General features: G+C 32.5%; 2 protein-coding genes and 1 long non-coding RNA gene across 8 annotated transcripts in view; 2 read left to right on the plus strand and 1 right to left on the minus strand.

The window, feature by feature from the left end:
- LOC111425780 (Sestrin) overlaps nucleotides 1–12122 on the plus strand; it is a 151705-nt gene that overhangs the window by 66498 nt on the left and 73085 nt on the right. The window lies entirely within an intron of this gene.
- On the minus strand, nucleotides 1437–6202 carry LOC111425782 (uncharacterized). 4 transcript variants are annotated; one of them, XR_002707733.2, is made up of 5 exons: nucleotides 3561–6013; nucleotides 2287–3372; nucleotides 2095–2238; nucleotides 1937–2029; nucleotides 1437–1884 (listed from the first exon to the last, which is right to left on the minus strand). It is a non-coding gene; the product is annotated as an uncharacterized lncRNA (long non-coding RNA). The 4 variants fall into 4 exon arrangements; XR_002707732.2 differs by having other exon boundaries at nucleotides 2095–2454; nucleotides 2524–3372; nucleotides 3561–6012; XR_002707731.2 differs by lacking the exon at nucleotides 3561–6013 and adding an exon at nucleotides 6051–6202 and having other exon boundaries at nucleotides 2095–3372.
- Nucleotides 1993–2675, plus strand: LOC139432301 (uncharacterized). Its single transcript, XM_071200797.1, has 2 exons — nucleotides 1993–2266; nucleotides 2325–2675. The coding sequence occupies exons 1-2, from the start codon at nucleotides 2110–2112 to the stop codon at nucleotides 2459–2461; spliced, it is 294 nt and encodes a 97-aa protein (XP_071056898.1). The 5' UTR covers nucleotides 1993–2109; the 3' UTR covers nucleotides 2462–2675.

A 12122-nucleotide genomic window follows, 5' to 3' on the forward strand; every position in this document is an offset into this window, starting at 1 on the left:
GCATCACTCTTAGAGGTGCCTTAAAGAATTAATTTTAGAATGGAATGTTTTGTTCGGTAAAATAAATAAGCTAACAATAAAATAAAGATAACTATCGTGGTGACGTCGAAATGTTGGGATAGCAACGTTTTTTTCCGTTTAAAAAAAATTATCATAAATTTGCGAGTGTATTTTTTCAATTAATCTCTTATAATATTCCCTTTACATATAGCGGCAAAAACATCACCGACCTGGAAAATTTCGGCCTCGTGACGCAACTTGTTATTTGATTTATCGCACCTGCCATTGAATCTCTTTATCTTACAACAAAAAAAAAATACAATAACAACAGATCACTCTGCTTACGGTCGAGATCGTGAACGATTCCTCTGTTTTTGCATCTTATGTTGAAACGATCTCGACATTCAGTTTACTAATACCGACTAAAAATTAAATCAACGAAAGGTTACAGGTTACAGGATATAATAACTATTAATGTTATTCGCTTTTACTCCGTCTACGCAACCATTTTCATATTTACCCGTTTTAACAATAAATAATATGTCCGCAGCGTGACATGGTACGGATTATTTAAAATTTCACTATCAGCTTAGCGAATTATCGTTCGTTGTCCGAAAGTTACATAAAATTCTCCACGCACACTGTCACACTTGTTTTGATCTTTTCGGCCAAACTTTTCCACTGCCTCTGAGTTGTTGGAAAAATTCGGCATCGATTCGTTTGCTTTAAAGTTGGATAAAAATATCGACGAGTGTAAACAAGAGATTATTTTTTTCCGTTTGTGTTGCGGTATACCGCTCAATTCGCATTAACATGTGTCGGTTTAAGACATTTGTCTATTTTAAATAAACGTATTAAGTTTGTAAAACATCTAACATGAAAATGTCATTACATTTTATTGTAACACATTTATTTCTATTGGTAATTTTCACTTAATTATATCTGTCTATAGGTTTTCGGTAACATTTTATTTATTTTAATTCCACTACCATGAAAAGTATTTATTATATTAAGGCCCACTTTTACCACCTCTTGATAAATTTATCCGATAGATAAATCCAGCTCTTAGGTCCATTACTACCATCTTTTAGTTAAATTTATCTTATAGATAAACCCATCTACTAGCCAATCAGAGTGCGTGAGATAGCCGTAACCATAATAATAATCATAATAAAGTAACGAGCCTTAGCTAATGAGAGTGCTTAAAACCGCCGTAACCATGGCAACTATCCTCTAGATAGTTTATCAGGAGGATGGTAAAAGTGAGCCTAAGTGAGTATTCAAGTACTAAATATAATCATAATTCATGCAAATTAGGATTGCTCTAAATTGCGAGCATAATTTTGGATTTAGCTTGTGCTTTAATTATTTTGATTATTTGTTGCGTTGGTAATCAATAGAATCGTTTAGGCATGTAATGAAATGATCCAAAGGAATCCTAAATGTAGAAATATATTTTTGATCAAACTTGGCAGAACCGTTTAACTACGAAGTACAAAATGCAAACTTAATTTTTATTAATTATGGGTTGGTTATATACTCCCCCACTCTTCGTGGTATTGATTTTAGCAATTGGTCGATTTTCTCGTGAGGTATTATGTCCCTTGCAACCTTCATGCAGTAATTTGCACCATATGCGGAAGATGCAACAAGTTTCTCAGTCTCCTCCCCCATAATGTTCCAAATATGCTCGATAGGTTACATACTTGAAGGTCGGGTCCAATAAGTCACAACACCCTATACTATAATCCCTACAGTTTGGCGCACATGCGTCACAATAAATAATTCAGTATTCCGTGCAGCTCCAAACAGAATCGGGAAAGCTTCAACAATTATTAACCAAACAAAATCTAACCATTATTAAACCAATTATCACTTGTGCCACTGGAATGAAATTTTAATTAATTGCTATCACGTTTCGACAAAAAATACTTACCTCTCTTGGCATTGAGATTTTCACAGCACTTAGTATATATATTGTAATGAATCCAATTTTAAAAATGTTATGGATTGAGTCCAACTTTTGCAACTAAATATGAAGTAATCAGCAGTAATCCCAAGTGAGGTAAAAACTGAACTGTGCATTTTTCTTACCCAAAGCTCTAAATAATGTATCAGCGAATCCCAAAAACGTCGTGGTCTACAACACCTTCGATGACGATCATATTAGAGGACCGGAAAGTAATGTCGTTTCTGTGCATGTCGATATTCGATTGCCATCTATCATCTCATTGTGTACTACAAAATCGAGTTAAAGATATTTTAAGATTAGAGTGACTTGTTTACTCGCAAATAATTCTTATTTTTCTTTTTGGGAATTTATGGTGAAATGACCAGTCAAATACCAGAAGTGGTACATATTCGGCATTGTATGCTTTTTGAGTTTTGCAAGGGTAATACTGCAACAATTGCTACCAAAGGTGGTTTTCTAAGTTCAAACCCGGTAATTTTGACCTGTTAAGGACGGCAGTGGAAGCAAATCCGTGTCAGACGATCGAAGAACTACAAATACTCTTAACCAACCTTGGTTTATCATCCAAGAATATTTATATCAGATTGGTCCGACGAAAACAAAGTTAACCGATCCGTATTTTTCCGGACTGAAAATCCGGATTTTTTAATCGCTTGATCACTGCAGATGAAAAATGGGTCCTATATGATAATCCAAAACGCAAAGGGCAGTGGCTCTCTCCGAATGACTCGCCACGAAGTACAGCTAGAAAGAAATTTAGCTTTAAACATTTATCTGTTGGAATTTGATGTAAAAAAAATGAAATATGATAACTTTCAGATAATTATGAGATCATTGGAATCATTACACTGGGTTCCCTATTATTTCGTATTAATTATATGTGTAATATGAGTTAATACACGTGGAAGGCATATTTAGTGCTTCGTAGCATATTTAGTGCTTCGTAACCGTTTCGGTAAGAAATACCCAACTTTGTTTCTAAAAATTCTCATCATCACAAATGTTCAACTCATGCAATCTTCTTTGTTATGCATGTTGGTCGGATATACATTTTCATTATGATTTTCCTGCATTTCAATGAAGTTCTGCTTAAATCTGAATACTTCTCTGTTAATTCTTTGTTCTAAACTTGGCTCTTCGTAACCATTCTGTCAAGAAACTTTGGTTCCAAAACCTGTTAGACCATTAACATTGCAGTTCCTCAAGTCATGCGATAGTTCACGATGTACATCGGTCGTTTAGGAGTAATGCGAGCTGTTTGACTAGTTGTTCTAAATCTAGCGCTTTAATTGAGAATTGAATCGAATGATGTCGTCAGTTATGTTAACTTTGTTTCTGTTTTAGAAGATGAACCCATGATGGGAGTGTAATTTGGTTCTTTTGGCGTTTTTCCAGTTAATCTGCAAAAAAAAAGATCTCAGAATTATGTTAAGCCAAAGTTATAACTATAAATGAGGAAATGTGTTGCACAAGACATTTAAAATCACATTTAGCAATAAATGTGTTTTGCTGTTTAATGTCATTAAACCTAAGTTTTTTATTGTTATGCTTCTATAAATATTTCTAATATTATTATTTTAAAGTATACCTTTGAGGATACATAACTATAACATCTAGGTGGTTCTGTAGCAACCTCTAAGTTTCTGCTTAATTATTGTGCATCGAATCTCACATTTTTAAATCTCTAAACACAAACTTTTATTCTCTTTTCACCAAAATCTCTGCATTACTCGTTAAATATCTTGCCATGTCTATAGTAGTGCTGCTGGGTAACAGTGATTTGTTCTTCGAAGTTCAGCATCGATTACTTCATCGTCAGCATAAACATAGAAAAGTTCTTTTAGACACTCTGAACATAACATTGAAGCACACTTGGAGATGATAAAATAAACGTTGCCCTGCTGCATTTTTTTGAGTCTAGCACAATTGCAGTTTCATAAAGCTGACGTACGCTGGTTAAGATATTATTGCACATTTATTCAAGAGAATGAATCACCTCTTTTCCATTGATGTCTTCTAAAACAATTCTCCTTTTGAGGTTAAAATTTTCCTTATTTACAGATCTTATTCCTTTCTCAAACATCCTCTTTGGAGAAGATTTTGTCAAAAATGAGCGTTGGTGTTTAGGTTGGGTTGAAATTCATGGTCTTCATCAGCGATGTGATATAACCTGTAATAAGATGTAAACTTTTTTTCCTAAGAAAAGAAGTTAGTTTCTTGCGTATTTTCAATGCAAATCAATCTTTCTAACTAAAGCTTCTAGCTAAAGAAGCTACACTTCTTGGCATGTATTGTTTAACATTGGGAATTTTTAAAGATGTGGTACTATAATTTAACACTATCATCACACGTAATAAGTAATACTGGAAATTAATGGACCATGGCCCATTACTCCTCGATACCAAGTTTGAACTGGATTTATCGATCTGAAGATCTAGTAAAAAATACAATTCAACAACTATCTATAGTAATAGATTTCTAAAGTAGTTATTAAATTGGAATTTTAATGTTGTTCACCAGCATTTTAAACAGATTTCATCAAATTATGATGTTGATTGAACAGTTTGTTCAATTGATTGATAAAAAAAAGTAAGTGTTAAACTAATTTGAAAATATTCACTATGTATTAAATTTGCAAAAGTGAAAAGTGGTTTCCTAATCGACCGTAACCGGTTAATTCCTTTCTCTCAATGCCCTCTTAGATTTTTTTTAACTCGTTAATCTCCGTTAAACAGCGACACGTTTGTGATTGAGTAATTCAATTAAGCATTCATTTATACGCATAAATGCAACTTTGAAAACCGCGTATATCAGATCAAATAGATCACGGATTTAATGAAATTTTCCTCTCCCCCGGATCAGTATGTTTTCCGACAAAACATCGTCGCCAATTAGTAAGTTCGCTCGTTTTTCGAGTATCTTTTGGAGTTTGCTTCGTCGACGAAGGGGATCGTTTTGATTAACGCATTACACGCCCTTCGCCTCCGTTTTCCGAGAATAATTTTAATTTGCGAAAACTCGTCTCAACCGAAAAGATCGTTGGAACAAAAACGGGGACTCCAATTACGAAATTCGCCGGGTTTTTCGTTTTACGGTCCCTTTTTCTTACAGCCGTTTTCTCTTTTTTACCGGGAGCTTTTTGAAAGCTCGGGACGTAAACTGTGGTGGAGAAGTCGTTAATTCTGTCTCTTGAATAGGCCGCGAATTAACATTTATATTGCCGTTGCTAACTGCGATGTTCTTATGAAAATAACGGATTTGTATGTAAATACAGTGGTCGTTAAGAAGTTATTTTTTTGTTGTTGTTGTTCGCCGGGTTTTTGGTGTGCGGTGATAAAGAATAAAGTTTTCTTGTCGGAGAAAGGATGTCTTTGTTAGAATAACCTTTTTTTCTGGGATGGTTTAAAGTCAATATTTAGAACTCGGAACAAAAACGTTTTTGTTCGATTACATATGTGTGCAAATATCTACACGTGGCTCATCTCCTGCGAAGTAGGCAGTATCTTCACATAATGGTAGTCCACACAATAGAGGTGTTTGTTGTTATTATTATACTCTTCTTGAACCGATAACGTTTTATTTTTTTTTTATTTACTTCGCATAAATTAATCTTTAAAATAATTATTATTTCATTTCAAAGTGTCTCAATATAATATATTACCACATTTAAAATATTCTAATCATGTGGAACAAAACGTACTTCGAATACATAACATAACGTGAATGTCTCTCTTGTTTACGAGTTATTTTGCAAGTTATTATTATTAGATCGAATCAATAAATAAATCAATACTTAGGTACTACTTAGCTGGAAAGAGAGATTAAAAATTGTTGCCGGGTAAAAATATAAAAATTATCTTTATTAATCTAACCTCATTTGAAATGAATCGAAATTTTCGATTAATCAGAAAAGCAGAAATCAATTTTGATAACACAGGGAAATAAATGTGGTAATAATTTATAGTTTAATTAACTTTAATGGTAAATGAATAAAAAATCCAAGGATAATCGAACGATCCTTTACAATATGAAAGTGTTGTAAATTTATGATGATAGTTGAAAAAATTTTATACTATACTGTATGAGAATGAAGAAAGACTACAAGTCCGGTAACAGGTCGCGGAATACATTAGAATTGCACTTGTTCCTACTTGAACGTACTACGCTATAGGTCAAGTGATGCAAAAGCGCAATTGCAAGTAGAGGAAAGGTGAGTTCTATAAGTTCTATTCTCGAATGGTATACAACAACTGATGGGTTGGGTGTGTAGCTAGTTAAAACGGGGTCCGGTTCGATTGGGCATAATGAGTAGCTCGTTAACGGCGCAATGGAAAGCTAGCATATAGTAGAGAGAGAAGGCGCACCTCCACACCGCAGGCAATATATTTGAACGCGTTAATTAAGGCGTATTGCGAACGTGATCCTCGCAGCCCCAATAATAACAATATATACCGATAGTCGAACGTTAATGGACAACCGTATAACCGACAGGGAACGGGTGGTAGCGCAGGTTATAGAGAACGGACGTTACTAAACACCAAGAGGAAATGAGAGAAGAGTGGAAAATGAAGAGTTAAAAAGAGAGAGGCACAGGTTCGATTCAATGTTCTTTACAGCTCAATTTGCAGGGAACCCAATTTGTACAGATAAAGATAATTAACGATACATTGTTTGCCAATTATTTTTTTATAATATAAAATATAATTCCAATCAACTTTAAAAGTTCAATCTTTTAATGAAATATTTTTTTATGTAATCAATATTATATACTAAAACTTCAAACTGACATTATTTTGACATTAATATTTTCTGAAAAAAATGGGACATTATTTTACATTTCAAACAAGGGAAATACAGCGCATCTAGAATCCCACAGGACTCGTGAGCCCATCCTGCACATCCCTGACATTTATACCAGTCCTCTTCGCCTTCCGAGTATTTTTGCATGCATATATTGCATTTATTATGATTTGTAGTACGATTGTTGACATTCTTCTTCTTGTTCTGTCTAGAATTTGAACTTTATTTTCTATTTCTTTCTTTATTTTCAAAAACTTTTCTTTTGGCCGATTTGCTCGTTTTCGTTAAATAGATACTCTTAAAAGACTATAACTTTAAGTGGACTTTCTTAGCTAACGATGTAAACAATTTACACACAAGGAAACAATTCGTTTTTATTGGTATAGGAAGATTAACTTCAGAATCGCTCTCAACTGAATTATACGATGATGCAAAAACATTTTGTGGAGGAATAGAACTTTATAATCTAAAGATTTTATATGGAACCACTTAAATGTGGAAGTTTGTACTTGTTCTTCGTTACTGCTGTTTGGATTCACAGATTCAAAATCAGAATTATTAAGATCCTTTGATGCAGCATACTCCCAGTCTTGAGGTATAGAATCGATAAATAGTAAAATCCCAGATTTTTGGAATCCATTTATGGTGGCTCTCTTAGCAAGCTTTAATTTGAGTAAGTTTCCAAGTTTGTGTTTTCTAAGAATGACACTTTTATGCTTTAGGAAAAACTTATACACCTTTTTCTATCCTGGTCTCTTTATTAAAATTATTAATAATATTATTAGAAGGAGTAAAATCAAGCGCCTTCAAATGTCGAAGAAACGGTTCTCCATTTACATCTCCACAATCCAAGCATATTTTCCTAAATCGACTAAGATATTTTGTATGTTCTACTACAATCTTGTTGTTCTTCTTTGTAAAATACTTTTTATAACTTTGTAACGAACTGTAATTTCTGATCTGTAACTATTTTATGGTAACTAGTACATCTGTGAGACATCTATGGTGGAGACAAAATAATACTGTTTTACTAAAAGCCATTATAAAATAGTATATCAAAAGATGCTATGTATAAAATCTTGTTGTTTTTAAAATTATGGCAATCTGGCTCAGCGTTATCACTTAAAAATCTATACTTTAAAACATTAAAATATACATTAAAATAGTAGTATTACAGCATCGAAAATATTCTGCCAAAGAGACGATTTATATTGGTAGTGGTACTCTCCGAGGATTCACTTTTTGATTCCGGTTGATCGGAAAATAATCATGTTGCAGCAAGTTATTTGTTGAACGTTTGCTGTAAAGGGTTGTCCAAATTTCGTTTCGCATTTTTTCCGTGGAATTCGGAGTTCGGCAAATATTCGAGTCGCAATAAAAATCTACTGTGCCTACTATGCGAGTTGACACAAAATCAATTCACTTTTTTTGAAAATTGTGTTGCCTTTGTATGATTTTAACATTTTAAAATTTCTTTAAATGTTTTGGTATCTCCATCATAATCAACATATTTTATCAAGTTTTAATTATTTTTAAGACTACTTATTGTTTAAAGACGCAAAATTCTGTAAGGTAATAGAGTTGTTATTTGATCATCTTTGGGAAGAAGTAAATCTGAACATTTGAGGTTTTAATGTATAGTTTATATACAGGGAAAAATAAATGGTATAGACACATAATCATGGTTTTACTACCTTCTTAAATTATAATCTGATGTTGATATTATGCTCAAGATGTTCAATCAGATTTCTAAAACATATGGCTCGACTAATTTCTCAACAGCGTTTCTGAAAGCGTTTTTGCGCCTCTGAGGCTAATGATTAACTCTTTTGTTAATCATTTTACACTAAATCGTCAAGATGGAGAAGGTGGTGTACAGGAAGTTTTTACAGAACGGCTTGACTGTCAAAATACAACTTGCAAAATTTAGCCCCCATTTTATTGTAACTAATCATTTGTTAATGTAGGGTAAATCATATAGTCATTGGACTAATAAAGACTAATATATGTGCACAAAAATAATCTTTGTGATAGTGCAAAATCTGTCTGTCAAATTAAAATATGCAATATGATTTTCAAAGATAAATTTCTTTTCTTTTAATTAATACACTTACTATTTGAGAACTTGCTGCTTCTTCATTTCCTATATCTACATCATCTTCCATAAGTTCTTCCTTTTCAGTATTGTCTTCCTGGTTGAAATGTAATCCTGGCAGTTTATATCACATCGTAGAAGTTGGCCTTTGTGTTGTACAGTGGCAGGATAAATGAAAAAACTGTTAATGTTACTTGTTTGGGAACAGCTCTTGGTCCTTTTGTGGTTTCCTTATATGTTTGTTGGTTAATTTCTGCAGAGTCATTTTGCAAAACTTCCGGGAATAATTAGTTTACCTATTTCATGATGGTTTCAAATATATAATGTCAAATATAAAATTTTCGGGTCTGTAACTAAAGCAGTCTTTAGAAAATTTTATCAACAGTTTCTTTTGAATGCATGGTGTACCAATTCTGGAATGTCTCCCAGCCGGTACATATACAGGAATGTTTACAAAATCCTAAATGCAATGGGCTAAAGGGCAACATTATGGTAATGGTATTAGGGCAAACATTTTTCTTGTTTAGCTACAAATTTGGAAGCCATTTAAAACTTGTTTAATCTTCGAGGACTTCTGCTAAATTTTATTCCATTGGCCGAAATCGCAGTCCAAGTTCTTTCAGTGATTTTGGATGGTTTTCTCAAGAAAGCTCTTAGCAAGCCATCATCAGATCTCTTTATTTAACGTTAAATAAAATATATTCTTTCTTCCCAGAAGAACCCACTGAGAAAGAATCTAGAATACATTTTATGAAATCGTTTACCACTTGTTCTGATGAAATAGTTTGAGGTTCAAATGAATCTCGATGATCAGGATTTAATCCAATAGTTAATGAATTAATTTATTCTCATAAATTAAAAAGAGAAGCATATAGCAAAAAAAATAGAAAGTCAGTTATAATAACCATTTAACAGATTCATGTTTATTATTAGTTATAATTTCCTTATAATTTTGGTTTAAAATAATGTAAAATGCTGTTTCTAAACTATAACTCGAGCAGCATGAATCTTTTTGAGATATTAAACATAACGTGGAACTTTTAAAAATGATTCGAAGAAATACATGAAGTTTTACTAAATATTACAACCCTTTGAAGGTAACTACAAAGTTGTTTATTATTTATTACGTTTATTCAATACAATCTGAAATATTCCACATAAGAATTTCAATAATTATTTGAAATTGTCGATGGAAATTAAAATTTTTGTTCTTTTTTAACATTTGTTTGACCTAGTTCGACGTGTGGCACTTTACGAGTTGGTAACCCTATCGCTTCAAATATTTACAGAATAATTTTCTCCACTCTTTTCCATTGGCATGATGGAGAGGAGTGTGAACCTCCCGGGGACGGCGTTGTTTACCAAGCACCACCATTAATGGGGATTTTTGTAAACAACGTCGGATCACCGGCAAAATCGTGTGTGAAATTGCTATTGACAAGTTTGAAAACTAAAGATAAATTTTTTTTTTATTGGAATGTGAATACAACCTTTTTTTAGTTTTTAGTTCGAATTAGTGTACATTGTCCTATTCTTGACCGTTTGTGTTGATTTAACATACTTTTCAAGCAAATACTGCACATTTACGTTTAATAAGGTTATGTAAATTAGTGTAGTTTCTATTGACATTATTATTTACAATTTATAAAAATATCTTTGTTTGAATGACGTCTCTTTTTGTAAAGATAACCGATAAATTTCAATTACCTAATAATCATCGCACATAATTAGATTGCATCTCATACTGTCTCAAATGTTATTTGCAATAAGTTATCATTTATCAGCATCGAACGTCTCAAAAATGTATTTTAAACGTTGTTCCATTGAATAATAACAGAAGCTTGTTATTCGTCTGGTACAAGATAAAGATAACTCATTTATTAAGTATTTTTCTAAAAGTACTTATCGCGATTTGCGAAGGTTGCTTCCGGCACAAAGTGTTAAAACCCACTCGGTTGTTAAATTTGTCTTGATAAACAACATTACTTGTTGGAAAATAATGATGTCACCTCGAGAGTGGTTTATGCATTCGTGTCGGACAATTATATCGCGTTCTAATTCTAAATTAAAATAACCAGCTCGGGACAATAACTGTCCGTTAAGATTTAGCGTTAAAGCTTATATTATTCTGACAAAATATGCAGAAAAGAAAAATAATTTTGTCGCGTACGAATCTCGTTAAACATACAAGTTATGATGCAAACGAGCGAACTTTAATCAATACATCTATATTCCAATTACTACTTCCTTCCAATTATATCTCGACTACCAATAGATTGTGTAGTTTCTAGAACAGGAAATTTCGCCGTTTTCGTTATTTTTTCTTGTTTTTTTTTTAGTTTTATAAATCCACACCCAACTTATTGAAATTTTCATAAATAACAGTTTATTAACTTCCCTCCATTATCTTATTTTTAGTTTACCTGTTTTAAAGTTCTTATTTAAATTACTTTAAGATAATAAAATAACCCGAGAATAACAACTAATAAACCGCGTTATTGGACGGTTAATAGTCCATAAATATCATAACCCAGTTAGAAATATATTATACTAACGACCCCGCTTAGAATAAAACGCGGAATAAAACACAGAATGTCCTTCTTCAATTTTAACGTCCGTCGTCAATTGTGCTTGCAGACGCGAGGGAGTTAATCATGCGAGTACGATGTAAATATCATTGAGTATTCGGATTTATTATGGTTGGAAAAGGCGATGGGATGGTCCTTGAAAGTACTCTTTGTGAATTACTTCTTTATATTATACGTCAGATGTAAATCAAACTATGCGATAAAATAAAAGATATAATTTATAATTGTTATATCGTAAATTCAAGTTTTTTTAATAACGATTAATGGCGAATGAAAACCAAACCAACATAAGATAAAAACTATCAGCACAATGAACCGTTGTAGCACTAATCGGACGATTGCGGTATAAACCAGCACAAACATTTGGAACCGAGAGAGTATTTAGTTTCAATGGTAACGGTGATATTAGCAGTTATGTCTCTCGTAATAAAACAACCGAAATAAATTGTAAATAACACAAATGTGGCACAAATATATATCGTTTTCAACATTTAGATGTAATCATCATTCTTGTTTTAAACAGAACGCTCTTGTAAGTTGTTCCGTGAGGAAGAAAATCTGTGAAAACATGCTTAATTTATTGTCTCAACCTTGACGTGTAAGTTAAATGTAATTTTTTGCTTTAGAAAGATGAGCACTACGAATAATTAAAACACAGGTAGCATTA

Source organism: Onthophagus taurus, chromosome 1 (genome assembly GCF_036711975.1).
Source record: "Onthophagus taurus isolate NC chromosome 1, IU_Otau_3.0, whole genome shotgun sequence".
NCBI classification, from domain to species: domain Eukaryota; kingdom Metazoa; phylum Arthropoda; class Insecta; order Coleoptera; family Scarabaeidae; genus Onthophagus; species Onthophagus taurus.

Excerpts from the sequence above, each read along its gene's own strand:
- LOC139432301 (XM_071200797.1), top strand. The coding sequence starts at position 2,110 with ATGTATCAGCGAATCCCAAAAACGTCGTGGTCTACAACACCTTCGATG. Across the intron at positions 2,267-2,324 it reads TCGAGTTAAAGATATTTTAA|GTGAAATGACCAGTCAAATA; the intron begins GATTAGAGTGAC and ends TGGGAATTTATG.